Source organism: Lepisma saccharinum, chromosome 6 (genome assembly GCF_977018435.1).
Source record: "Lepisma saccharinum chromosome 6, izLepSacc3.1, whole genome shotgun sequence".
Classification (NCBI taxonomy): domain Eukaryota; kingdom Metazoa; phylum Arthropoda; class Insecta; order Zygentoma; family Lepismatidae; genus Lepisma; species Lepisma saccharinum.
This window is the reverse complement of record NC_139234.1, coordinates 10,632,736-10,660,342: the sequence shown is the minus strand read 5'-3', so window position 1 is coordinate 10,660,342 and position 27,607 is coordinate 10,632,736. Positions and strand designations below refer to the sequence as shown.

The following is a 27,607-nucleotide window of genomic DNA, read 5'->3' as shown; positions in this document are numbered from 1 at the left end:
ATGACTGCTAATAAAACTGCTGCCTTTCTTTCATTTGCCACATTCTGGGCGAGACAAAGTTGATCAAAACGCATGAAATAATTTTCGATATCTTCATTTTCTTCAACAAATTCGCTGAATGTAATGTTGAGAGCCATGTTGTTGAAACGTCAAATTACATTAACTGATAGAAATCACTGGCATGTATGAAAGTTATGATGTGTAACTGAAACTTGCTTTTGCATAAGTGTGAACAAAATTAGGAAACTTAAATGTTACCTGTAAGACACCGTCTTGTTGATTTGCTACATGAAATCTTACTTGTCAAAATCCCGTCCCGATAAAGTCAAAGTCATCCTGAAGATACGATTAGAATCCTCCAAATCCTCTATTCACTGTCCTCTGTCAATCCTCTGTTCACTGTCGGCAGTGCCAAATTGATGGGTTCGGAGTGAAGGATGTGGATTAATACTACGTTGCACAAGATAAAAACCAGATGGTGAACAATTAACATATTCAATATAAACTGGACGTTATGTCCGAAACATTCAAGTACATTGAATCATGAAATAGAAAAACATTACACAGAATACATCAGCTTATGATTCCTCTTCTTCTGGCCATGAAGACCATACCTTGTAGCCATACGCTTAATACCTGGACCGTATCAATAAACATCAGAAATATTGAGATCTCTGTTTTCCGTTTATGTATGAACTCAGCTGGTAAAAATTGAGCTAAAATGTGCAAAAATTAATAAATAAATAAATGATAATGAAAGCTGAAGATTGAACCAATTTTACAAATCTCATGTCAAATGTGAACCAAATATTATTAATTACGTAATCCGTGATTCAAACACTCTTAATTTGGTGAAAAATTCCAGGGAAGTGTTCTGAAAGAATGGGGGGTCGATGTGTGTGGATAAATCACTAACCATGTCAGCCCCAAAATAAGCACAACTGGAAATAACCTTCATCATGATAGTAGGCTTACACTGTTGGAAAGGTCACGCTCCGCCACTGAGTATCAGCTTCAAAATAGTCCCCTTGCACAGTGTTCCTGCAATTTCTGAAATGTGTCCCGGAAGTCTTGTTTTCGAAGTGTGTGAAGCACCTTCTGCGATTTGAGCTGGATCTCTGCAATGGAGTCAAAACGGTAACATTTGATCTGGATCTTCGGGAAGAGGGCAAAGTCCGTAGGAGCCAAATCTGGTTCCGTACAACAGCAATGTTGTAGATTATTCTCTGACGATCACCATGCACTAGCTGCTGAATAGGTGTGACATTGCGCTTGTTGAAGGTCTTCCTGATCTGTCATCTTCCAGTGATGTTCTTCCGCTCTTGAAGAACAAGTGCCACTCAAAGCACCTCGAAGGGCTCATTGCAGCATCACGGTAAACTTACCGAGTCATGTCAAGCGTCTGTGCGGCAGATTTGCCATTTCATGCAGAATTTCACGTTCGCTCTGTTCTAACTTGCTGTCCATTGTGAAATTGCAGACGTGGTAATGCACGTGGTCAGAATAGCATCCAGTTGCACAGCACCCGATGTACCAAGGATGATGTCTCTTGCCACACTGACTCATGAAGGTCGGTGCTCCCTGTGACTGTGCATGCAGCCTTGTGCTGCCATCTGATGATGTATTAAGGAACTAGTCTTGAATCTTTTTGACACCACATCGTATATATGTGAATAAATATCTTTATTCATGATAAACATATCCATTTCACAGAATACATGAAAATATGCAACACCGCTGTCCAGGCAGAGTCGAACTTGATGTTACATATTTACAATTAACACACGCTCCATTACTGCGTAACCCTTCCCCCTGCATTAACCTTACACACTAAAAACTGAAAAGTAACCTGTAAGCCAGTAACTGTATGCTCTACCTGTACTCCACAGAAACCAACAATACTGTAGCATGAGTGCAAGATCCAAAAGGAAGAGCCTAAATGAGAATAATGTAGTAGGTCATTATCATGGCAACATAGTGCCTTGAAAAATAAAACAGTTTTCAAATCAATGGCAACTAGTCATCAAGGAAACTCAAAATTGTAAGCATTCACCTTCTCCTTTTAATATTAAGATGCAAACATTGTTGAACCTCCTTGTTGAAAGCAATGCAACAATGTTGTCGACTACTCTAAAGGTCGGTTGCACCATCTCTGCTTAACAACTCATTCCCCACTTAACACCATTTTGCGGTTGTTCAATGTCTGCCTAACGTTACCTAGCACTTAAAGTTCCGTGTAACGTAAGTGGCGGTCGGGGCTCCACCTAACGCATTAAGTACTGGATAAACATGGAAAAGCAATACACTGTGCAGCCAACAGATACATGCAGTACCTAGTATAATCTGTGTTTGCACTTTTGCAGTTCATAAATGGTGGAGTCTTGATCAGCTGTTGTAAATTGTGAAAGTTTGTTGCATGTTTTGCATTACCATAATAACAGCAAAAAAGGTGGATTTGTTAATTATCCCAGGAACGGCACTAAATCCAGCGTTGCCCATGCAAACTATTTGCCATTCGAGCGAAAAACGTTCATTGCAGCACTCTACTTCCAGATTTGTAGTGAAAATTCTGAATTCAAATCCTGAACCCTAGCCAATACTGAAGGTGCAAAAAGGAAATTAAAAGCATTTAAACTCAATTGTCATTATACTTTTATTCCAATTTCAAAATGTACAATTGTTATTATTGAAAACAACTTGTCTAAAATGTTAACTGTGCCACACAACGAAACTGGGCACAGGGTTAAGGTCTACAAAATATTCAACATCTATTATTACATTATTGTCTAATGTTTTTTTTTTTACCCAAGCTACATTGAATGGTGTTGTTTATTTACAAGAATGAAACCACATTCACACACATATTGTAAAGAGTGTACTAGTACTGCAGAGTCATCTTGTGGCCACATGAGAACAAGTGAATAGGAAGACACGGGGGCTCTATTGCTATAATTATAAGGATCACAACACATGAGTGAGAGCAAGGGAGGGTATGTGTTACTGTTCTGAAAGCCCTCATAGTTGTTGTTATTGGATATATTGTGTACAGTGCAATATTGAAAAGCATAGTAATAAAAATACATTGCTGCTAACATAACATACAGCACAAAATTGCAAAGTTGACAGTCAATATAACACAATGTTCTTTTTTCCTCTAAGTGTATGTGTATTACCATGTTACATAATTATTATGGCCGAGTGGATACCACATATTATCCATTTATCTCCACAATGTTGTTGCAATAATAATAACTACATAATTTCCAGGATATTAGACTACCTGAAAGTGTTGTGCAGCATTTTCGTGGACTTCTTGAGATACTCAGACTCGGGGGGGGGGGGGGGAAGTATTAGCTGGTATCAGTAATTAAATTACAGTATCAATATTATCTGATACAAATGGTATCAGTATCGGAAAGCATTTTATCAGTATTGGCCAATAACGATGGTACCAGAAAATATTAGCTGTAACATAATCACTGATACCACCCAATAGTTTTCTGCAGTCTTCTGTGCCTCATTCATTCTGCAAAAAGATCAATTATGCAACACTTGTGCAGTGTAAATATTTTCGAAATTATCTCTTATTATTATTTTTGGAACAAAATAACATGGGAGAAATGCATATATGTGAACAAATTATCATCTTGTATGAAATTATGAATATTTTAAAGCCAAAACTGGTAGACGGCTATGGTAAAATCTCAATGGAAAGTGTATTAAAATTTAAAAATATTCTGAATTACTTCAAAATGTTAGTTTTCAAGTATCCAGTTTGGTATTGTGTGAATCTGTAAGAGTATTGGCAGTTGTATACCGGAAAGTATCGGTTCAAAATGGCATCAGCCCTGTTCTAGTAATTACACAATGTTTGTGTATAATTGAATAAAGAAAGCAAGGGTTGAATAGGAATCATAAATGTTCATGTGAGCCAGGATTTGTTTCTGGATGGGGCTCAATCGATTACATGTGCAGGAAAATTGTTACGGAAAAATATGTAGTATTGAAAGAGCTTATCTGTCACTATGTATATGAATTGAGACTACTATACTCATAAAATATTACTGCGGCAATGTGGAATGTTATCGAACTTATCAAAATGCATATAAGCAGAAAGTTTTCAAAGCGTCGTGTTGTTTACCACACAATATGTGCAAAATTTAAAATTTGTGAGAAACACTAAAATCACAATTTTTTTTGCGTTATTTCGCCACTTAGTATGAATGATAAAATGTCTTCAAGTATATAGTTTTATTCACTTATAAACATCAGACAATGAATAACATATTTGGTGTTATTGCAAAATCAAAAAAGAAAATCCTTAAATACAGGGCATATGATATTATATCTCTCTCTCTCTGTGTGTGTACCAGTAGTATGACCTTTATCTCAAATGGTATAAACCACACCACATTTTTTAAATTAAATTTTGGATAAATAGTGTGGCCTATACACACCTAAATGTGGCATATATGCTTGCAGAATGCATATCAGGGATTCACATTTCAACTGTATTCCTGATATCATACTGGAGTGACGATGTTATATTCATTAAGTTTCCAGAGCCACCTTCAATTTTCAACACAAAAGTGCCAGACCAGGTGAAGGAGTAAGGGAAGGTCAGTGCCACCAGGAGGAGGGGAGGGAAGACGAAGAGTAGATCACCAGATGGAGGGTAAGAAACAACCACTTATGACACCTGCAAGGGGGAAACAACCAGTTTTCCTAGGAGGAAACAAGGACACAAATTAGACATTCCTTAGAAGTGTATAATGACTAGCCATGTAAGGCTGTGTTTGTCTTTGTGTAAGCTTGAAAAAGTTCTGGCAAACTAGGCCGAAACATTGCAGGAAAAATAAAAACCACTGTATTATATTATATTATAACCACAAAAAGTGGTTATGCTAAGCTTCAAGAAGAAAATGTACGAGTAATAGTTTTCGTAAACTCTTATGATTAATATTGTATAAATATTACTTGTGTTGCTACAGTAATCTACTAATTTATGAAGAGTACCAGAACATTTCTTCTCAGAAAAAAATACTGTCATTAAATATGACAAAGAAAGCAACTTACACCAGAAAATGAACATTTATGCATATGATAATGTGGGTTCAGTTAAAATATTTTTATGTTATCAGCAACACTGACATATCAGTGTTGGTGGATAATTTCACCATATGCCCAGATTACATAATCTGACCACAACACTCCAGTAGGCTACCCATGGTTATCTAGTGACATTATAATAGCTTACTGGTTGCTAACATTAAACATCAAGTGTTGCTTGCTACACAGTGTAACTTGGATTTGGTGTATTTTTTAACATAGACATTTATATATAAAAAGGAATAAAGTTAAAACCTTAAGTATATTTAATATACAAATGACAGAACAAAGTTACAAGTGAAACTATAACTATTTACAAAAGGACTGAACCATTTACATAATTATACGTACACACAGATATGTATAAAAATTATTTGTGCTTATTAAAGTATAGGACACATTAAGCTGAGAACTTGAAACAAGATATCATAAATTCTTCCTGTTGACCCCTGGTTAATACATACAACATGATGTTTAATGGCAATGTTTAAGTAATGATACCACACACTCCCTTCTCCAGATCTTCTTTTGTTAAACAGAAATAAGATAATACCATCCAAACAGTCACGTAACAGGCTTCCTCCCCTCCCCCTCCTGCAGAAATGTTCAACGGTGCACCATCCACGTAAATTTGCACAACATAAATATTGATTGCACTCCTGCATAGCCAAACAGTTACTGCTTTTGTCTTTGGTGCAAGCAGTCCCAGGTTTGATACCTAGTGCGAGCTTGAAAATCGTGATATCGGCCCAGTATTGCGAGGACACTTTTGGGGTGTACTTGACATGGATCTGGTCTTGAAAGCTAGAAAACTGTGGCGGTGGGGCTCCTTGTGCAGCCACGCATCAGACTGAATATGTACTTGGCACGCCTTGGCCCTCTCCACTGAGGGTTTTCTATAATCATTGGTTTTATTATTATTAGAAGAATACCTGCAATAATAAACAGGCATAACGTACCTCTTTGATAATGTGGTTAACACTGACACTTTTATTATTAATGTTAATTATTTATTAGTTGGAGTGAGATTAAGTTGAAAATCATAACTTTATATTTTTCTGTATGGAGACAGTATCATGACAAAAGTTGATTTTAAGCCCACTCAGGTAGGCTAATTGGGGCTGCATCTACGGTTTAGTGGGATTTGAGTCACTGTGCTTCGGCAAAGGATTGAACTGGAATTCCTCGAGTGGCAGTATCATGAGCTTGACATCCACCTGTCACAGGTCCTGGTTTCAGTTCTTTGTGGGAGCCATTCAGATTCTCTCATCTGTAGGCCCACTCCTGATAGCCTATTTCTACGTAAATAGGACTTACAAGAATGAGGTGTGATATAAACTTTATTTTTCTGCTTCACCATGCCCAAAAATTTTGTAAATATTTATATATAAATTTAGAGCCAAAATGACTATATATTTGGGCTTTGTGAAGAAATTTTGGAGCTGTATTAAGGGCTGTTGGGGGTATGTAGATAAATCACAGAGTAACTCCTCAACTGTCCTCCAGGATGGACGATTAACACTGAAAATTTAGGGCACCCACTTGGGATCCAAGCTGGGACCACTTGCACTAAAGGCAGGAGCACTAACCATTCAGCTACATCAGAACTTCATTGTTTTACTTTATGAGCAAATTCTCTTGCTCTCATGCCTGACTATACTAGTCATGTTTTTCATTATCGTTTCTGAATTATAAATGGTTTTCTTTAACAATCTATCTTTATGTGTAAATATTGATTGTCAAACAACGCAGCTCTATTCCCCTTTCTCTTAAGATTGTACACAAGAAATGGCAGCCTCCGTGGTAGTATGGTTAGTGTAGTTCACTATAAAGTCTGGGATCTAGGTCCAAATCCTGAGTAAGGCATGGATGCTTCATTGTGTCTGTTCCTGAAAGCACTGCAAGATAAATAGAAATACACAGAAGGCAAATTACTTATGTTCCAGTAAAAAATCGGACATATCGTTATTGTTATATCTTAGTGTAATGAGCATGCTGCAATGGATGAGATCATATCATGAGGTTTGGAAGTACAGTCCATCTATGTATATTAGTCACAATGAATGACACAAGTGCACATGTGTTAACCAGACGATACAGGAATAATGTTTCAGTAAATCGTCTGTTGCTAAAACAACATTGACGTTTCAGTAAATTTGTTTCGTGCATGTAGCTACTACCTCGCCTTTCGTATGCTGATTCTTCTTCTTAAGCTAGTCTCGCCTTCTGCGATTGGAAAGTAGAGGGATCAACTCATCTGTGCAAATTTAGAGTTGACTGTGGTACAACAGCCTGCACAAATCTAGTTAAATAATTGCAATCGTGCATTTTCACTTCTCTTTTTACGATGCACATTAATATATATATATATATATATATATATATATATATATATATATATATGAAATTATTATGAAACAAGCACCCATAGTACTATTGATTTACCCCTTTAAATCTTAAATTTAGCACAGGATGTGTATCACACGTCCTGCACCGTAGCCGTGCAGTCTACAGAAGCATGCTTTGTGCTCCAGCTACGGGATGTGTGCAGGTTCGAGTCTCCTGGGGGAAACGTACAACTTTTCTCGTGGAGAATTCAGCCCGTGTATGGGACCGGTGGCCACTCACCATCGTGAGGAAATTGGGGAGCTACAAGTGAGTAGTGTAACCCAGTCATGGATGATCTTCCACCTCGAGTGAGTGAGTGAGTAGGATCAGGTGGGAGTAAGGCCGGCAGTTGGTAGGTGGGCATGGGCCCTCAATGGGCTGTTGTGCCATGCTTTATTATTATTTTGTGTAACACTCAGCCATGCAGGTTTTTTTTCCACTCAGTGCTTGTAAGTGAATATTGGGAGAGTACTTTTTTCCTTCTATTGTCCATTAACATTCCCATTTCATACTAATGAAACCAAACAATTAACCAACTCAACAAATCATTAATAAAAGGGATGATATGACCAGAAGAGGGGTTATGCCTTCTTTTTAGTCAGCCCCATATCTTTTCCAACCCTTGATGTTCATTTTTTAGTAGTGCATGTCACTTCAATTGTTTGCAAACCCTACTTTCTTCAAACTTCCAGGAACAGTATAGCGAAGGATGATAGTGAATTGCACAAATAATGTGAAGTAGGAAAAAGTTTCTCCTGTTACCTTTCAAACAAAATGACAAATTTAGATGTGTGTGTTTTCATCAAGTGATAGTTCGTTTGAAATCCACTTTAAGTGGATTAGATCTACAGTTTAGAGTACCTGTACCCCTGGACTTGGAACACGAGACTCCTTGATTACTAGGTAACAGCATTCACCAATACGCTCAGATAAATGACGAAGTGATTGAAGACCACACATGCGCTAGATTTCTTTTGTTTTGACCAAGGCTGATGGGGGCAAAAATCTTATGAAGTTGGGTTGTGTGAGGAGTATCGATTGCTTTTGCTAAAGGCAAAACAATTTCATTTGACAAAAGGGATTTTGGGAACAAACTCTTCTCTTGCTAAATTATCATGGAATATGGTGTTGAAAGTTCTATGTAAATAGTTCAAGTGGAATAGTGACTGCTTCAAATATATATTCTTTGAAAGATTGTGATAGTTTTTCTTTAGAAACTGTTACTTGTTTTGGGATTACGTAACTAGTTGCAGGAACTTCGCTTGCAATTTGTTAACTAGGTAAAACATTAAGTCGATTCACTTTATCAATAGGTCATTGATTTAATAGGCATGTAAGGGATTGGGTTAGTTCAAAACACAGTTATTGCAGCATAAAGCTATTGTGCATACTTCGTGCATTTCACATGGTTAGAAGCAGACATTTTCAACCTAATGTGTCCATTGTGGAAGTTCCTTTTTCCTAACACTGATTTTGTTCAGGGCATTTCAACTGGAACATATACTCCTACAGAAATTATTAACAAACACATCTAGAAACAATAACTCTTAATTCTTCTTCAGTTCACAGCCTGGACATGCATTAAAGCTATTCTTGGTGAAACAAACATTTCTCAAGAAAGTGTAAAAAAGAAAAGACTCAAAAGTTTCAACTATGTGTGATATTTCACATACGTCTGATCACAAATGTAAATATTAAAGACATTATAAATATCAGTAGGAAATTTGATTGTATAAATTATTGTGGGGGGGAGGGGAATTAGGCCTACTTTTACAAGAAGTTGATTGTGCATCCCTTCGTTGTAAATAACATTACAAAAGTGTGACACATTTTTTGCTCAGGAATTATACTTTTCAACAATGGTGACATTCAGAGAGTACTAATAATGCACTATTGTATACTGTGCTAATGGGATGCATGGTGTGTTTATGCATAAATGCATGTTGTTTTAAAATAGTTTTATAACTTCTCATAACATTATTCAAATAAGCCCCAAAATCCAATTAAATCCATATCAGACCTAAGAAATATTCTGTAAATTATGAGAACTATGCTATAGCTGAGGTTTAAAAAAATGGAAAACATATATATTGCTTTCAGAAAACCTACACACATTGACAATAACAATTTTTATTAGACTAACAGTAAATTGTTTTCAATAACCTGTAAAGCTTATTTTAACATCATTAAACATCTGTCATATTTATATTTTTAAATTGCTTAATAATTTTAAAAAGTATCAACAGCATATTTTGTTTTTGTTGACGAAACAATTATAAAGGCTCCTATCACATATATAATTATTTTTATAGTTATACTTATTGCTACATGAATGTCCATAGTTAAAAATTAAAATGGATATTGCAATAAGTGTATTTTCCTGTCACATACAAATATTAACACAATTTTAATCATTTCTTAACTTCAAAATTAAACAATAGATATTAAAGTTGTACACATTATATAAACATAGAAGTTTTACAAGTTATTCATGAGTGATGGAAGCAGTAGGTTGCATTAGGTTAAAATAACCCAATATTATTTTATATAACAGGAGATGAAATTGTAAAACATGTAAATTTACACATGAACACTTCACATTTAGCTGTGATTATATATACAAATAGATACAATACTTTGTAGACTTGCCTGTAAATGCAAGTAGACCACGTTCAGCATTTTCAAGCGATAATGATATGATGGACACTGCAAGAATATGAAAGTTTAACTATCTTTTGTTCTGCTTTCACAACTCTTTATTCTCCCTCTTTCAAACACACAAAATATGCCATTCAGTATATATTTATTTCTTTTATTGTACAGTATAAACAAAACTATATTGCTTCATACCAAAAAACACTATAAGATAGGCATAAAAGAGATATTGTATGAACATCGAAAGTACCTTTCCTTGCTATGCGTTATTTTCCATAGCTCCTCTTCTTCAATTATATTTCACATACAGGAGTTAATAGACCCGAAACAACAATATTACCTCATTTTCAATTCCTTGAAATGTAAACTTACAAGGAATTGAGGAGACGAACATGCAGCAGCAATTCTCTTGAGTTTCGAAGCTGGCACAAAGTCACATTGCTTGATAGACAAGAACACAATACCATCTACCTGCATACAGAGACATCTAGGAAGTTCTTTGAACAAATTGGAAACTGGAAACCTGAAAATATCTTCTCCTTGCTCTGGCGAATCACTGCACTGTTCTGAAATGATGAAACAGCTATGATTATTATTGGCTTCTAGAACTACATTACATTTGCACTTTGAAGAGCTATGAAATTCCAATACGAATTAAAACAGTGCTACCAACAACCGGTGATATGTGAAACAGAATACTCGCCAATTATTTATGGAACTGATTCTGATGCTACTATTTAACTGGTACTTATATGTGTAAATATTTAATGAAAACACAAACACAGTGCACTTTTCACCATGCCAAAATTTAAACTTCTGTAAAATGTCATAAATATTCTCAGATATCAAGTATTTTATTTGTTAACTTCATATTTTCTAATATGTATTTATATTCCTATATATTCTCCCAAAACTTTCCCCTCAAAATTTTATTTTTTTCACTCATGCATTTGGAGGGAGCTGCAGCCCCATAAGTCCTTCTTTCTGCATGCCTTTGAACTTGCAACCTCCTTTTTTCCACTTAAAAATATTTATCTTCGTTTTAATAAGTTTGCAACACAATTATAAAACAATACTCACTTCGTGCAGCACTCTTTTTCATAATTGCAAAACTTCCAAAGGTGCTATTCAAGATCATTGTGTAAAGCTCTGAAACATGATACCAATCTCTTTACACAAATTTATACTAACAAGAGAGTAAAGAAACTGACTTGAAATTGGAAAAAAAAAAAAAAACTAAACTATGGAATAATGGGTTGCTATCAAGAAGAAAATGCACCTGTTCATTTTATAGCAATTCTTTAAGTGCATAATAGTTTTCATAATAATGGGTCATATTAAGAAAAAATATTAATTCATGTTTGATAACATGAAGTTAACTTTGTGCTGTCTACAGATCCCAAAATACAGTTTCATTGAAATCATTTGCATGGCAAATCATTTTAAAGGTTGACCCATCCAATTATTTTAATGACACTCAACGCAAAACACTTATATGCATCAAGATTGACGAAGTAAGGGAAGAAAATAAACACCTAATAGCAACAATCATCACTTCCCTCTTCTATTACAACTTATTATTTAACATATATAAAAGGTAAACATGCATCAACAATGGTAGCGAGGATGGTAAGGCTGTTGTTTTATTTATAAAGTCCTTTACTTACCCTTCACCTTTGAACCACAAAATTCATTTAGCACAACTTGTCATACATCTGCTCTCAAAATAACATGAAAGTAATGAACCAATTACTGGTATATGTGCTCAAGATTGCACACTATGCATCAAAGCATATAAATAAAACATGTGAAACAATATAAGGAAATGTAATATTTTTAGAATGGAATTGACTGGAAATACTTTGTGTTGACCTCAACACTTTCTCCGTCATGATGGGTGGATTATGGGAAATGGTAGTGATAGGATAATAACTTTATGAGTTTCACTTGAGCAACTCTTGAGGATTTTATCATATTGCTTTCACACCTGGTACTATTGTCTATTTACACATGCACCCAGATTGCAATTGTAAGGTGCTTTATAATACTCGATAATAACTATGGTGAACACACTGGTTTATACTAATAATATAATGTAGATTTTTCTTTTTCCATGTAGAAAGGCTGATGTTATAAATGGAATGTTCTCACTGCTGTGAAAAAAATGGTGTCACAATGTTCCAGGAGTCTCCACTAGGAGAATCTGTGGTAGCTTACTCACAGTTCAAATCAAGTACAGTGAATAGAATAAAATTAAGAACTTAATAACTCTCTAACACTAGGCATCATGTCAGAGCAGTTCAGAAATTAGTTAAACAATATATTTGATTTGCAGTTTGATTTGCCATGCAGATGTAATATATACAATTTCATGCTGTTCTGTGAGTAACAATAGTGAAGATGTATAAGTTAATCAGCATGCTTAGTTCAGATGGAAGACCACTTCCTTTTTTCACAACATATCACATGCTAAGCAGAGAACAAACAAACAAAAACATGCATCTACAATTTATAATCATTTTGTAAAATACTAATCAATTAAACAAACATTACTAACATGTTTCACATGGCATGTTTGTAAGTTGTACAATATACTTACTCAAATTCTATGGATTAAACATACAACACATTATTTAAGAACTTTTTCTCATTTACCTTATTTCCTTTGTATGTACTTTCAGATAATAGAGTAATTAACAAAGAAAATATCACAATCGACAGAAATTATTCCTCGAGTTATTTCTTGTCAATACTGTAAACAATCATATTTTTTTTAAAAAAAATATTCGGATGTAGTCACTAAGCGTGAAAAAATTATGGGCAGTCTGTGCTCATGTTAAAGATAGACTGGTAATATTATATATTTTTAAAAAGAAGTGACTCAAAGGGAATTAAATTTTCAAGAACAAAATTGCCAGATGTTTGTGAAATCATGGGAACACCTACGTAGGACCACTCATCTGTCAGGTGTATATTACATGCATTATGCCATATTGCAGATTATTTGAGAGCTCATCGTACATGCATTACAATGAGCATGATCAAAAATTATTAAATAGAATGACTTAACTCAATGAAACAATTCCTTACATGCCACGATGCTCAGCATGATTGTCTGACAAAGATGTAGCGTACAGCTTACAGAATTCTATGAGTATGAATACAAAAACATTTGTAAGAAAATATTCATAATTGCTGGATAAATTATGAATTTCTTACTATGTAAAGAATATATTGTGCCATAATTGTATCAAAAAACTAATGGTGTAAAACATTTGAATTTTGATAAAATTCAACCAGACTTCATCATTACATACTGTTTATGAACAGTAGAATCTCCAGGAATTTTAAAGTGGACATTATGACTGTGTTTAGTGGTCTGTTCTATAATATACCATATAAAAAAAGTAAAGTGTTCCCCTGTGCATAGCACCACGCCATGAAGGCGTATAGGGGGTGTGGGGGTAACGCCCCACACTTTCTTGATCCGGTCGTGAGTGGGGGTGATGTGATCAGCATCACGCCCCTGACCGCCTTTACCCCCCAGGGTTTCCCCCAGGTACCCATGTTATTCGACGCTGGGTAGGCGCCGGGGCCGCTTCCACCGTTAGAAAAGTTCCCGGATTTGAACCGGCCGGGGATCGAACCCGGGACCTTGAGCATGGTAGTCAGACGCGTTACTGAGCCACCACGGCCATAATACCATATTCACCTCCTATAAAGTTGGGGAACCCTCACTGTTTAAGATTTCTTTTTGATATGAAGGAAAGAGCAATATTATACCTCAGAAGAAATTCTCTGAAAAATATTTTATTTTCACTATTGATAATACAAGCTGATTCAAAACTATAGTCAAGGTTTAGAAACTGGAAACAATGAATAAAACTATCCACAGAATATAAAAGTTTTAACAATGCTGCATTCACTGGAATCATAAGACTATGAGACTCATATTTCAAAACAGTGACTACGTATATGTATATATATTTGGTTTTTCACAACAAAGTTGATCATCACAGTGTAACATTGCCGCGAGTCTCAGTACAGGAAAAAATACATGTGATCTCCATCAATGAACTGATAACCAAACTTGTTTCAGTTATGTTGAAGCCCGACCCTGTGGCCGAGTGGTTAGCACATCGTGCTGCGACGCCAAGGGTCCCGGGTTCAAATCCCGGTCTGTTTGTGAATGTCCATTCATCAATTTCATCATTTCATCACTCATCCCCATCTTCGCAAATTAGCCAAGAGGCACAAAACGCGAAGTAAATATACTAAATCAATCAATCAATCAAAAATCAATCAAAAAGTTATGTTGAAGTTGTTTGCATTTGGCACTGTTGATTTTTGTAGGCAGTAAATATTTTTTACTTGGGGATTCAATGTTCAAAATTCGTGGTTGTAAGTTGTAAATGTGACTGTCATTTTGTTGCCTGTGCATCACTTGGACTGGGCTATTTTCACAATAGCATGCATCATGTCACATTAGTCTGTTAATTGTGCCTGCACAGTGAAACCCTCATGTCTCGTGTCACTTGTTGCTTGTTATTTGTAGCTTTTCACTTGTCACTTTGGTCTGAAAGTACTCTCAGTGCTACTAAAACTCTATGATGCAACAGTCCATTGAGAGCCAGCCGAGCAGCTTTTACATTGGGTTACACGTTCATCAGTTCATCGAATCGCAGGCAAAAAACAAATTTTTGGAGCTCCTTCAGGGATTGAAACTGGTAACACTTGTGGGTCATTCCATGTCAAATCATCCAGAATTTTGTGAAAATGTCACCCACCATCCCCGATTTTGATGAAATTCGGTATGCTTATAGAACTTTTGATGCTGATTACAAAAATGACAACTATTTTTAAATTGGTCAAAGGGTTCAGAAGTTACGCACTTTTTAAGATCTCCGTGTACGCCACATGCGGCTCCACTTTGAATGTCATGCATTAGGTTATAAACGATTGTATCTTCCCTCGGGTTTGCCGTAGAAACTTCAAGTTTGTTTTATTTTGTTCAGAATAGTATAAGCTTTCATTTAAATAACGTTTCAGATGAATGCATCAATAAACATGTATTTTTATATATAGTTTTATGTATTTTTTTTAGAAAAATAAATGACTAACTTCAAGAGCGAATTTCATGCAATGCCCCCCCTTCAATTTCCCCACAATTTTATATGTAGGTACCTCAGAGTGTGTACTAATGCCTGATGAAAAAATTGGGATGGGCGGTTCAGAGACAGGGTGATTAAAAAGTCATTTGCATAAAATGACATTAAAAGTAAATCTTCTTAAAAATTAGCACAAAACCTGAAGTACAATATGTTTCAAGCTACAATATTCAAAATTTGTGTTCACTATGTGTGAATGTAAGCATAGGCGCAACCTGGCGGGGGCAAAGGGAAACACTTGCCACTACGAATTTATATATTAATTAAAATTTACAAGTTAAATATATTTTGTGATCCTCCTGGCACTTGAGGAACAAACTAATAAAGAGTAATAATTGTGGTTTTTCAAATGTATTTATCAAATAATCCTGGACACTATTTTTATGCAATGGAAAACTTTGTGATTATCTCAACCCGAAGATAGTTTCCAAGTGACACCCATTAAGATAGTACCTAAAAATTGTACTCTATGCATTGCCAAAATTTCATGTACTATAAATTGTGCCGTTCACATTTTACATGGATATTTTGACCATTCCAAACACACTAAAGTATTTGACTTATCACTAAGTACATATGTCCATCCATTTGTATTGTTAATGTCCACTGGACACAGAATATTTTGTGGCCAGTAATAGGAAGTTGATGGATCAAGTGGATGAGAGAATTTAATAGCTGCATCTCCATTTTCACGTGGACTTTTGAAGCAATTCTACAAACAAGTTTGAGTCACACACACACATGCTACTACATAACTGTTTACAGTTGGAATTCGGAAAGCCACTTCTTCACAAAAGTCAAACCATACAGTTATACAAAACATATTACATCAGCACATACTATTTTGCTCTGACTGTTAAACAGCTAGTGTTTCGAAGTAAATAGTTACAAAGTTACAAGTACAGTTTCTTTTTATTTAGAAATTCTCACTGTAACTAGCTACTTTTAAAAGTAAGTACCTGTAACGTTAACAACGGTAACAGAGTTACTTCTTGCAGTAGGGAAATAGCTAAATTGGACAATTCTGTTCTTGACTATAAAAATAAAATATGTTCCTTCTCCGGATGCTACGTGAAAGGATTTTTTTGGAATTGCTGGCAAGGAAGATATACTTTGTTGCATGCTAAATTTAGAACATCCACGCTTTACTGTAATTCATTTCTAATTGCATGTGAAAACTCCATTGTTTTAGGTAGACTGCTGCGTTCGTTTGGAATGTTGTTGTCCAGCTAGGAAAAAGTCATTGTCGAGGGAGTGGATCTTTGGATCTTGTTGAACTTGGAATGGAGGAGAAAGAAATAGGTGCAAGTGGAATCAATGACACCATATTCAAAATACCGTGGTCAGCATACAAATGATTTTTTAATTATAATTGTTCAAGCAAAGCTGACTGTGTTTTCCATCATTTATTAGCAGTAATAATGTAAATATATGAATACGTATTATGTACTAGAAACATAAGTAAAACACGGAAGTCTTCATGATCATTGATTTTGTGTAACTTTTACACAAATCAATGATCATTAACAGTACGTTACTGTTACAGTAACTGTAAAAGAAACCCAGTTACTTGTAAAAAGTAACTTACGGAACCTGTAAGTTCAAAATAGTGCATACTTCCTGGTACTGTTGTAGTACTTTGCAATCGCTGACACATTGTAGTGTGGGTTGTCATTTTACCCTAGATGATTACTAAGAAATTTATGCCTTGAATACTGTTTCTACGGAATTGGTACATAATTGCCGTACTTGTTGCTTTATACTATAGAAGTCTATACAAGTATTTTTTTCTGTTCCAACCATCCCGTCACAAGGATATTTTCTGTGGTATGTGGCGAAAAAGCTCAATTTGAAAAAAAACTTCAATCAGCACAAATGTGTAGTATTAATTCTTACGTCATATTACGTATCCCCATGAAGAGTAGCCAAAAAAGAACTTCCATATTGAGATAAAATGCACAAAAAGAATGTTCTCGAAGATAAATTTGCTAAACTTGAGAATGTTAATAATGATTATATATATATATAATTATATAATATATATATTTTTTTTAAAAAAATGAAGACTGTTGAAACTAACTTAGATACAGTGGAACCTCGATTTTACGTTATCCAGGAGACCAAGCTGAAAAAAATTAATACGCGGGAAAATGTAAAATCTTAGAAAATTTCCAAACAATTTACTATGTTGGGACCACCAAGATTGAATGCAAAATGAAGGAAAATGTAAAATCGAGGAACTTCAATATGAGTTCCACTGTAATTATTACTTGCAAATTTTAATTAATATATAAATTCGGTAGTGGCAAGTGTTTCCCTTTGTCCCCGCCAGGTTACGCCTATGCTTACATTCACACATAGTGAACATAAATTTGGATATTGTAGCTTGAAACATATTGTACTTCAGGTTTTGTGCTAATTTTTAAGAAGATTTACTTTTAATATCATTTTATGCAAATGACTTTTTAATCACCCTGTCTCTGAACCGCCCATCCCAATTTTTTCATCAGGCATTAGTACACACTCTGAGCTACCTACATATAAAATTGGGGGGAAATTGAAGGGGGGGCATTGCATGAAATTCGCTCTTGAAGTTAGTCATTTATTTTTCTAAAAAAATACATAAAACTATATATAAAAATACATGTTTATTGATGCATTCATCTGAAACGTTATTTAAATGAAAGCTTATACTATTCTGAACAAAATAAAACAAACAAAGATACAATCGTTTATAACCTAATGCATGACATTCAAAGTGGAGCCGCATGTGGCGTACATGGAGATCTTAAAAAGTGCGTAACTTCTGAACCCTTTGACCAATTTAAAAAAAGTTGTCATTTTTGTAATCAGCATCAAAAGTTCTATAAGCATACCGAATTTCATCAAAATCTGGGATGGTGGGTGACATGGCCTGGATGAATTGACGTGGAATGACCCTTGTTCCAAAAGTGAGAGCACCAATCACATGACAATTTCGAACCACAGTTTATGAGTTCATATTTGGCTTGAACGCAGAACACTCAAGAATAATTTCGAATCACCTTGTAAAATATATACAGAGAAGTTTCATCTGAGGCATACATACACGTTTGTGTAATATTTGTGTGGAGCTATGGTAAACAACCTGTAAATAAATGAATTAATGCATTAAAAAAAAATTGACTCTTCACTGGATTATACATAACAAGCTGAATGCAATCAGTTACCCTACCGCATGCACTGTGCAGTTTCTGTAAAAGACTAAATCATCTTAGTAGAGATGCATGACCTATGGAATTTTGCAAAGCATTTTGAGACTCTTTAATAAGATGCATCATACTAGGAAGAAGAAGTTACAAACCATGGCTGTTATCATTTCAGCATAGGTGAGAGTCCGAAGCTGGTTGCAAGGAAGATCTAAGAAATGTTTCTCTTCCGATTTTGCTCAGTGTATATGCTGAGCGTAATCATGAGATGCTCATAGAAATCCTGGAAGAAAAGAAGGAACTTGGAGGATGGGTATACAGGATTACACAGAATTAGAAGTTTGTATGGTTTTTGGAATGCTGATGTGTCCAAACACTTCACAGATATCTAGAAAGGAAGAACCTGCTGGGATACTCTTAGACGTACTCAGCGATTGGCTATACAAGTTGAAATTTGAACAACTGTTTAGAACCTAAATTTAAATAACAATTAGGAATTGTCTGATATGAAATTGTTAACAATCTTGTTAAAGTATTAGTAGAATAATTTCCCGATGCTAATAAGAATAAATGTGGCAAACACATTTCATAAGGAACCTTAATTACTTTATGACTCTGATTGATAAAAAGGAATTACGTGTAAGAAATATAATATTCAAAACTGGGGGACATGAATTAGACTTTTAGTGGTAATGTCGTAGACTTGTAATCATGGGTCTCATACCCTGCGGAAGCACAAATGGTTCGGATCCCACTTTACACTGTAGGTCCAGTCACAATTAGCCTTCCTGTGCATACAGTGGACTTAAAACAAAAACTCAAATGAATTAGACTATTATATTCATAATCACAAAGTGATAAAATGGTGCATTCAATTACACACCAATTTTGTGTAAATGTATCTGGTCTAATTAGAAATTTAATAGTCAAATGATATACCTTTATTAGCCGATATGAATACATTACTAATTAATCTATCTACCCTTAACATTGTATTTCAATGTGGAGTCACTGTAATGCAAACATTCCTATGTAAAAAAAAAGGTACTTTTATGCTATTTCATAGTTTCAAAAAGGTCTCTGACTTTGGTAACTATTGTAATAGAAATTTCTAAAACCTGACACAGAAGGGTGTGAAAGTATCTTTTATGTGTTGTGCAAAATTTTTAGGTTAATATATGAGGTATGTTAAAAAAAAGACCGAACTTTTGCTGTTCTTGCTCTATTGCTCATGATACACACTTTCAACCACTATCCCCTTCAAAGTACTCCCCCCCAAGCGTAGATACACCATTGCCATCGTTTCTTGCAATTTTGGAACGCACTTTCCTCAATGGCATGCAGTACTCTCGTCGCATTTTCCTGAATTTCCTCGATGGTCTGGAAACGCCATGCTTTCAAAGTGGTTTTCAGTTTGAGAAAGAGAAAAAAAATTGCAGGGGCCAAGTCCAGAGAATAGGGTGTGTGGGAGCAGAACAGAAGTGCGATTTTTTTTACCAGATAACTTGTGACAAGGAGCGATGTGTGAGGTGGAACGTTGTCATGATGCAACATCCACAACTAATTCCCCCACAGTTCAGGCCTCTTCCTACGCACAGCATCTCTAAATCGTGTTACAATTCTCTGGAAGACTTCCTTGTTTACCATCTGACCACGTGGTACAAATTCATGGTCCACAATGCCTTTCCAATCAAAAAAACACAACCATCATCACCTTGATTTTTGACAGACTCATCTATGCTTCCTTTGGTCCTTCCCCAGCCATTGCAAAGACTGCCTCTCTGTTTGCACATCATATCCGTAAACCCATGTCTCATCTCCTGTTACAATGTTCTTGAGAAACCTTTTGTCCGCATTTGCATTTGCAAGCAGTTTCTGACAGATTTGAACTCGATTCTGCTTCTGGTCATCTGTCAACAAACGCTGCATGAATTTTGAACTGATGCGATTCATGTCAATATTTTCAGTCAGGCTTTTATGGCAGGATCCTACACTTATGCCAACTTCTTCAGCAACCTCACGGACAGTTAAACGACGATTTTTACGAATCACAGCACGCACAATCTTAACATATGGTCGTCCAGCCCTTGGATCTTCGGCAATCTTCTCCTGTCCTCCTTAAAGTGCTTAAACCAACCATAGCACTGTGTTCAGCTCATGCAGTCATCCCTGTATGCTTGGTTAAGCATTTGGAATGTTTACACAAAATTTCACACACGTGCATTGTTCCTCCAACTCCTTCATTGTTGTCACTAATCTGACGAGCCACTTGTGCTAGACCTCACTCAATCAAGTGCTACTCGACAACTAATGCATAGATCGGAACCCAGTAAAAGGCGATCTCTTACCAAGATATGTTGCTAGTTGTGCACGGTAGCCGAATTACACCATCTGCAACCATTGGCATGCTATTAAAAAAAAAGTTCGGTCTTTTTTTTTTTTAACACACCTCCTATGTATTTTAAATTAAAGTTATATTTAAATATAATTTATCTAAATTTATCCTTGAAGTTAGACCATTGCTTACTTTCTCTGCATTTTTTTTTAGAAATTTATTAATTTAAGATCATTATTTTGCCCAATTGGCTAATTGTAATGATGAAGATGAATGACGATTCATGAGATTGATGAAGCAACCTCACAAAGCAGCACTCATACCTTAGGCTACAATTTCAACTTGCAACATTCAGTGGCAAGACTGTGACTCAACAACCCCTCAACATGACTGGCTACATTTTCTGCCCAAACCAATCGATCCAGTCCCCATATTTCACAAATTTCAGTTTGAGATATCTATATTAACTTTTATTGTCTGTATCAACATATATTATATAGAAATATTCCAGGAAAAATATCATTTGACCAAGAGTCGAATCAGAAAACATAACATTTTCTGCCATTTGAAGTACAAAACTTTCCCACATTTTTTACTTTTATCATTTTTATTCATGTGGATAGTCTTTCCCAAGGATACAGCATTGGACTTTTTGACTTTGAATTCGTCGTGACACTGAGGATGTCACAGCACGCAGTTTACAGGTGTAAACTTGTTGACCTAGCTCTTCTTAAAAACTAAACTTAAAAAAAACAACTATGTCTTCTATTCAAGTAGCTCCCCAATTGTCCACGCAATGTTGGGTCAAAACTGAAATTTTGAGGGGCTCTCACTTGGGATCAAACCCAGAACTGCTTGCACCAAAGGCAAAAGCCCTAACTAACCATTTGGCTATGCAGGAGCCCCCTGCTCCTTTGGTTTAAATCATTAGTTCATTTCTTACTATATTAAAACGCAACATCATTTATCTTACATCAAAAAGGGAAAGAAAAATCCAGCCATGATACTGATCTAAAACAAAATCTAGGATCAAGGCCAATAATGTCACAAACAATATGGAGTGGGAAAGTAGACAGAGAGAGAGAGAGAAAGAGAATGAGAAACAGTGAGGTGGAGATAAAGAGAGTGAGTGAGAGATAGCTAGAGAGAGCATGGCATTAGAGAAATACTTTCAGAGGGTGGTCATCAATAACTGATCGCTCCTCTGCTTAACAGTCTCATATTAAGTCACTGTGCACGATACAGGTATGTGTTTTATGGACTGAATATAAGTTAAATACATATAATTTACCAACTGCTTGGGGAGGGGGGGGGGGGGGCATGGTTGAGCATATTATAATTTGAACTCTTGTCAAGGGGGATTAAAACCAATGACAAAAGACAATTTAAAGTACAGAAAGGTACTTTCATAAGGGCATTTTCAATCTGACTCAGGAACAACATTGGAAGTAAAAGTGGTCATTTCAGGAATAAAGTCTGCTTCTAACAAGTTTCAGGAATTCCAACTGTTTTGAAAATTCTAGTTCAATTGTTTCAAGAAAGGGTTCTCTCAGCATTAACTCATGTTGTACTTTTGTGAAACTTTGAATGAATATTTTAAAATTAGTTGTCAATTATGGTTTCTATACTCACATTAATCCAATGTGCCATACATATTGAGAGGGTCTGAACCCCGACGCAACCTTTTAAATATGGCTATGAGAGAGTGAGACACATTTATTATTAAATATAACATAAGTATATACACAAAAGCACATAAAAGTGCATATTTAGAGAAAAGTTAGCTGAATTACCATGTTTATCATTTCTTCCCCATGCCCTACACACCTTCTTCTCTGACATCATCGCTGACTAACACCAAGACGACTTTCCATTGGGCAATATTTGCCTGTGTCCCCTCCCATCATCACTTTTGATTGACTTGGAGTATGCTATTCAAGTGACTTCCCTAATGTCATCGAGATTGCGGTTAAACACTTAAAAATTGAACTCTTCTTCAATTCTGTACACTTTCAATAATTAACCCTCCATTCGTTATTTTTTCACCTGCTAAATAATTTACATTACTAATGGAAAGACAAACACATACAGAAGAGAAAGATACGTTGATAATCATTACATTGGTTAACATGCCCACCTAAACAAACGTTTCACACATAACACTGAACAACATCATATTACACAGAGATGTGGTGTGAATTCTACCATAAGAATACTAATCAATATCTTTCCCTTATGAAAGTGGACATCAAAGAGGTACATTTAACACTGATGGTGCAACACCCACAACATATATAACAGGAACACGTACACATAAAAGCCCAAGAACACATATCGACAGAGAATGCAAAGCGAAAACAACCAGCCAAGGGAGAGAAAGTTGAGGCAGACAGTCTTAAACAAGAAACTCACTGAAGCCCCTTCACACCAGTCCTAAGTAGCCTGCAAGTGTGGCAGTTAACACAACACATAACACTGCCACACACGCCATGATCATTATCTTCTTCTACAAAGGGGAAAAGTACAGAGATTAATTAACAATGAACATACGCACACAACACATACGCATAGCAATAAGTTGACAATTCGCTCAGGAAGGACTCGGAACCTGGAAAGTCACCAATGACTAAGTAATAAATGAACGATGTTCCTGCATCAGCAAGCAGGTGAAAGGATACCAATTTGACCCGATATCCATACCAATGCCAACACTCTTACCAATTCCGACAAATTGAAATTTGACAAAACAATTTCCATTTGGTGAACTGTATGTAATTGTAAGTTTGTATGTTTTTGGAACCAATTGCTTCATTTGCAATATATAGATTATGCTGCAATTAAGACGATTCCGTATTATTTATTTGATAAGAATACTTCTCTGATTCCAATACATCTATTGGCCCCATTTCACTCCAGTTCATTCCAAATTTTGTTGGCAGTTCATAGAAAACCCTTTGTGTGTTGAGTAGGGGGGTATTAATTATGGAATACTAATAACTAGAGGCACATATTTTTGGTAAATAAAAAAGCAAAATTTTGGTACAAAAACTGATTCAATTTCGGGTTCAAAAGCAGTAAATAAAATAAAATTTTGCTGTTACAGCGGTGAAAAAGCCATATATAAAATGACATTTTGGTTTTAAAATTGTGAATATAATCCTAAATTTGATTTAAAAACTGCACTTACTACACAAAATAAACATATCCCCTCTAATAACACATTTATGTCGTTACCAGAATATTAAGTTTGTTCCTGTAGAGAGGGGTCCAAATTTTGCTTCTCAAATTTTTACAGCAGAATTAATCAATTTTTCGTGAATTGCATAACTCACAGGATAATTCTGATTTCAAAGAGTGTCGCGTCAGTAAATAAACTCTCAATTTCGTGTTTAAGAGTCTATTTCGCATTTTTCAGTTCATTTCGCATTATTTCGTGACAAAACAGAGTAGGAAAATGCACCTCAAACCTTTCAGAAACATGAAAAATTACCATTACAATGTGTTATTTCACATTTCGTGTTTTCGTCAAAAACGAAATATCTATGCCTCTACTAATAACCATGTTGATCTTAGTGTAGAATTTTATGAGGTATGGAACGGGTCTATATTTTAAGTTTTCCATAACATAAGATCTCTCAGGTATAGTTTCCAAGGGGCTTTCCTAATGGCGGTCATGACTGAGTCGGTTTTGAAAATTTTTTGGGGGTATCTGAATATCCTGGAAAATGCAAATATAACATACATTGTTGGGAGAAATGGGTTTTACGATTAAATGATGAGGATATGAATATTTTAAAACAAAAATCTAGCAGATTGCTGTCCTATAGCTCCAATGTAAAGAATATATATTAAAATGTATAAATATTCTGAGCTTCTTTGAATCGTTATATTTTCAAGTATCTGTGCGGGCATCAGTGGGAATCAATTTGGCTATCAGCATTGATATTGGTATCAGTTCTGCTCTGCATACAACAATTGTCATTAGTATGATTTGTGAGTTACACAATATTTCAACAAAGTAAACTGCATCTTTTTGGTACAGGCGCAATATTCTCGTAGAAAGTCATGTAGTACAAAGTTCTAAAGTATTACAAGAAAAAGAGTCAGAGCTTCAATTTGCTGCCATTATTTGTCCTAACTATTTGAATATGAACCAGTAACACATTCTAAATATTCATTAATAGAATATTTTACAATTCAAATTTCCAGTAACAAATATCAGGAAGTAAATGCACTCTATGGATACTTAAATGTCGTCTCCTCTCCATGATAGTAGTTAACATCATATTATGCAATGCGGTGGCTTGCCCAGGATTTTCATGAGGTTATGGTTGAAGAAAAGAGGGAGGATGTATATGTTCTTATTATTGTTAGTAGTCAGTGCTTTATTTTGCTTTCTCGTCCAGCATTTTATGCTCCATTTTCTTAGGAATTCATCCTTGGGCATGTCACTGGTGCTATGAAGTCAGGGATCCTAGTTCAAATACTGGGTAAGGTATAGGAATTGTAGCTTTCCTGGCGACGTGATTCGAACAAGTGTTCTCGAGTTACCAGCCAGGTTAAATTGGAGTTAGCTTCCAACGTTTCGAGGGCATACATTGCTCTCATCTTCAGGGAATGTAGAAATGGAGACCAGTGTAGGTTAATATACATGACTATAATGTTGCGGAGTTTCGATTCTGTATTCCTATTGGCTCTCTCTGGATCCTGGTGTTCTCATTGGCTGGTGTCTTGTTTTTACGGAGATTGGTGTTTTCCCGTGATATAGCTATGGGTTCCTTTACCCGTTGGTCCCAGTAACCGGCAGATTTGTCTATTATTTTGGTGTTGGCAAATAAAATCCTGTGTCCCTCGGTGATGCTGTGTTCAGCAAGTCCTGACTTTTCCAGTTGGAATAATTGGATATTACATTGATGTTCATTCCGCCGCTGCTCAATGGTGCGTCCCGTTTGGCCTATGTAAGGTGTCCCACACTCACAGGGTATTCGGTAAACTCCTGGAATAAGGAGTTCCAGGTCATCTTTGACTGAACGGAGTAGGGCATTGGTTTTCGGTGATGGTCTGTGAATTGTCTTCACCCCGTGCCTGGCTAGAATTCTGCTCAACTTCCCGGAGGTGCGTCCTACGAATGGCAAAACTGTTACAGTAGGGCATTCTTGTCCTGTGTTACTGCTGGTAGAAGGGCTGTGCGGTGCAGTATCGGTCCTTGTAAGGGCCTCATTCTCATGTTCGGCTTCACATGGCTGTGAAGAATCGGCCCTTGTAAGGGCCTTGTCCTCATGTTTGGCTTCTCTTGGCTGTGAAGAATCGGCCCTTCTAAGGGCCACACTGTTATCATGCTTGTTCTCTGCTGCTGAAAGGAAACTGCCTTGCTGATGGCCCTGTTGATATCTCTGATGCGGTATCCATTCTGCTGTAGACTGGTTCTGAGGTGGGTGAATTCTGATTGTAGATTCTCCTGGTCAGAAACGGTTATTGCCCTGTGGGCTAGAGTGTTCAGAATGGCAAGGCATTGTGCTTTGTGATGGAAGCTATTGGCATTTAGATACAGGTCAGTGAGGGTGGGTTTTCTGTACACACTATGTCCGAAAGTGCCATCTGGGTAAGGTATGTACATTTCAGTAGGTTTGTTCCTTCATTATTTCATCAATTTACCACTTGTCTTCATCAAGAGTACACAATAATGTAGAATCAAGAATTGTAGCATGCATATTTGAAAAGTCACAAGTAACCATGACTGAAAGCACAATGATTATTACCAATTGCAATTCTTTAACATGGACATCCTCAAGATTGCTGTACATTCCTAAACCCAGGAATGCATTCCTGGTTGATGAAAGAAGAAAACTGTTGCATGCTACCCTTCACGAAAAAGGAAGATGGCTAAGGTTCACTCTTGAGCCATGTGTATATCATTAAAGATGGTAAGAGTCAACACAACATGACTACATGCCACTTGACGTGTATTTTTACAAAAGTAAAATGTTTTTGCTTTCATAATATGTGGTAGCTTCTAGGGCAAAACTCCCACCACTTATTGTTAATGGCAAAAATGGAATAACAATACATTCTATTTTCACACTACCAGATTATACTGGGAGATTATAAATACATGAAATCTATATATCATGGTTAATTTTACAAAGAACGTGAATACTTACAATCAAAATTCATTGGTCTTTCTAGGAATAAGTGTTCTCTGCTTGTAATCTACTGTATCATTAATATTCATTACATCATACTTTCAAGGGCTCTATCAAAAAATATTAATATTATTTCTCACAAAAATAACTTCTAATTGCTGAACAGAACTATTGTTTTATTTTTATTTTATACATGCAATGTATTGCAGGAAGTCCACAATAAAGTAAGTTTCCACATTAATTTCCATTATGATTGTCACAAGTTCTCACTATCTTGGTTGTTTCCTGTTTTTACCTTCACTCCCATTATCAAACAAAAATCATCCAATATAAAGTACGAGGGCTAGTCAAGAAAGAATGAGAATGAATTTTTTACTTACGAAATACATTAGGCAGGGTCCAGGTTGATATGGTATTTTTTGAAGTAGTCCCCATCAAGTTGTATACATTTGGCCCAACGTGTCTGCCAGTCCTGGAAGACGTGCTGGAACCAGTCTTTTGACACTGTCTTCAAAACCGCCTCCGCTTTCTTCAGAACGGCCTTTGATGAGTCGAAATGCTAGCCCCGTAGCTCCGATTTCAGACGAGGGAACAATAAAAATTCACACGGAGCAAGATCCA

General features: G+C 35.8%; 1 protein-coding gene across 4 annotated transcripts in view; it reads right to left on the bottom strand.

Annotated features, from left to right (window-relative positions):
- Positions 1 to 7,610: 7,610 nt before the first annotated feature.
- Positions 7,611 to 27,607, bottom strand: part of LOC145988563 (syntaxin-1A-like) — a 58,898-nt gene continuing 38,901 nt past the window's right edge. For 2 of the 4 annotated variants that reach the window (XM_083123503.1, XM_083123505.1), the window contains exon 9: positions 7,611 to 10,718. In XM_083123503.1, the coding sequence (XP_082979629.1) occupies positions 10,620 to 10,718 (99 nt within the window). In that variant the 3' untranslated portion in view covers positions 7,611 to 10,619. Of the gene's footprint in view, positions 10,719 to 18,663; positions 18,792 to 23,255; positions 23,350 to 27,607 lie in introns of all 4 variants that reach the window. The other 2 variants (XM_083123504.1, XR_014441766.1) reach the window with 2 other exon arrangements.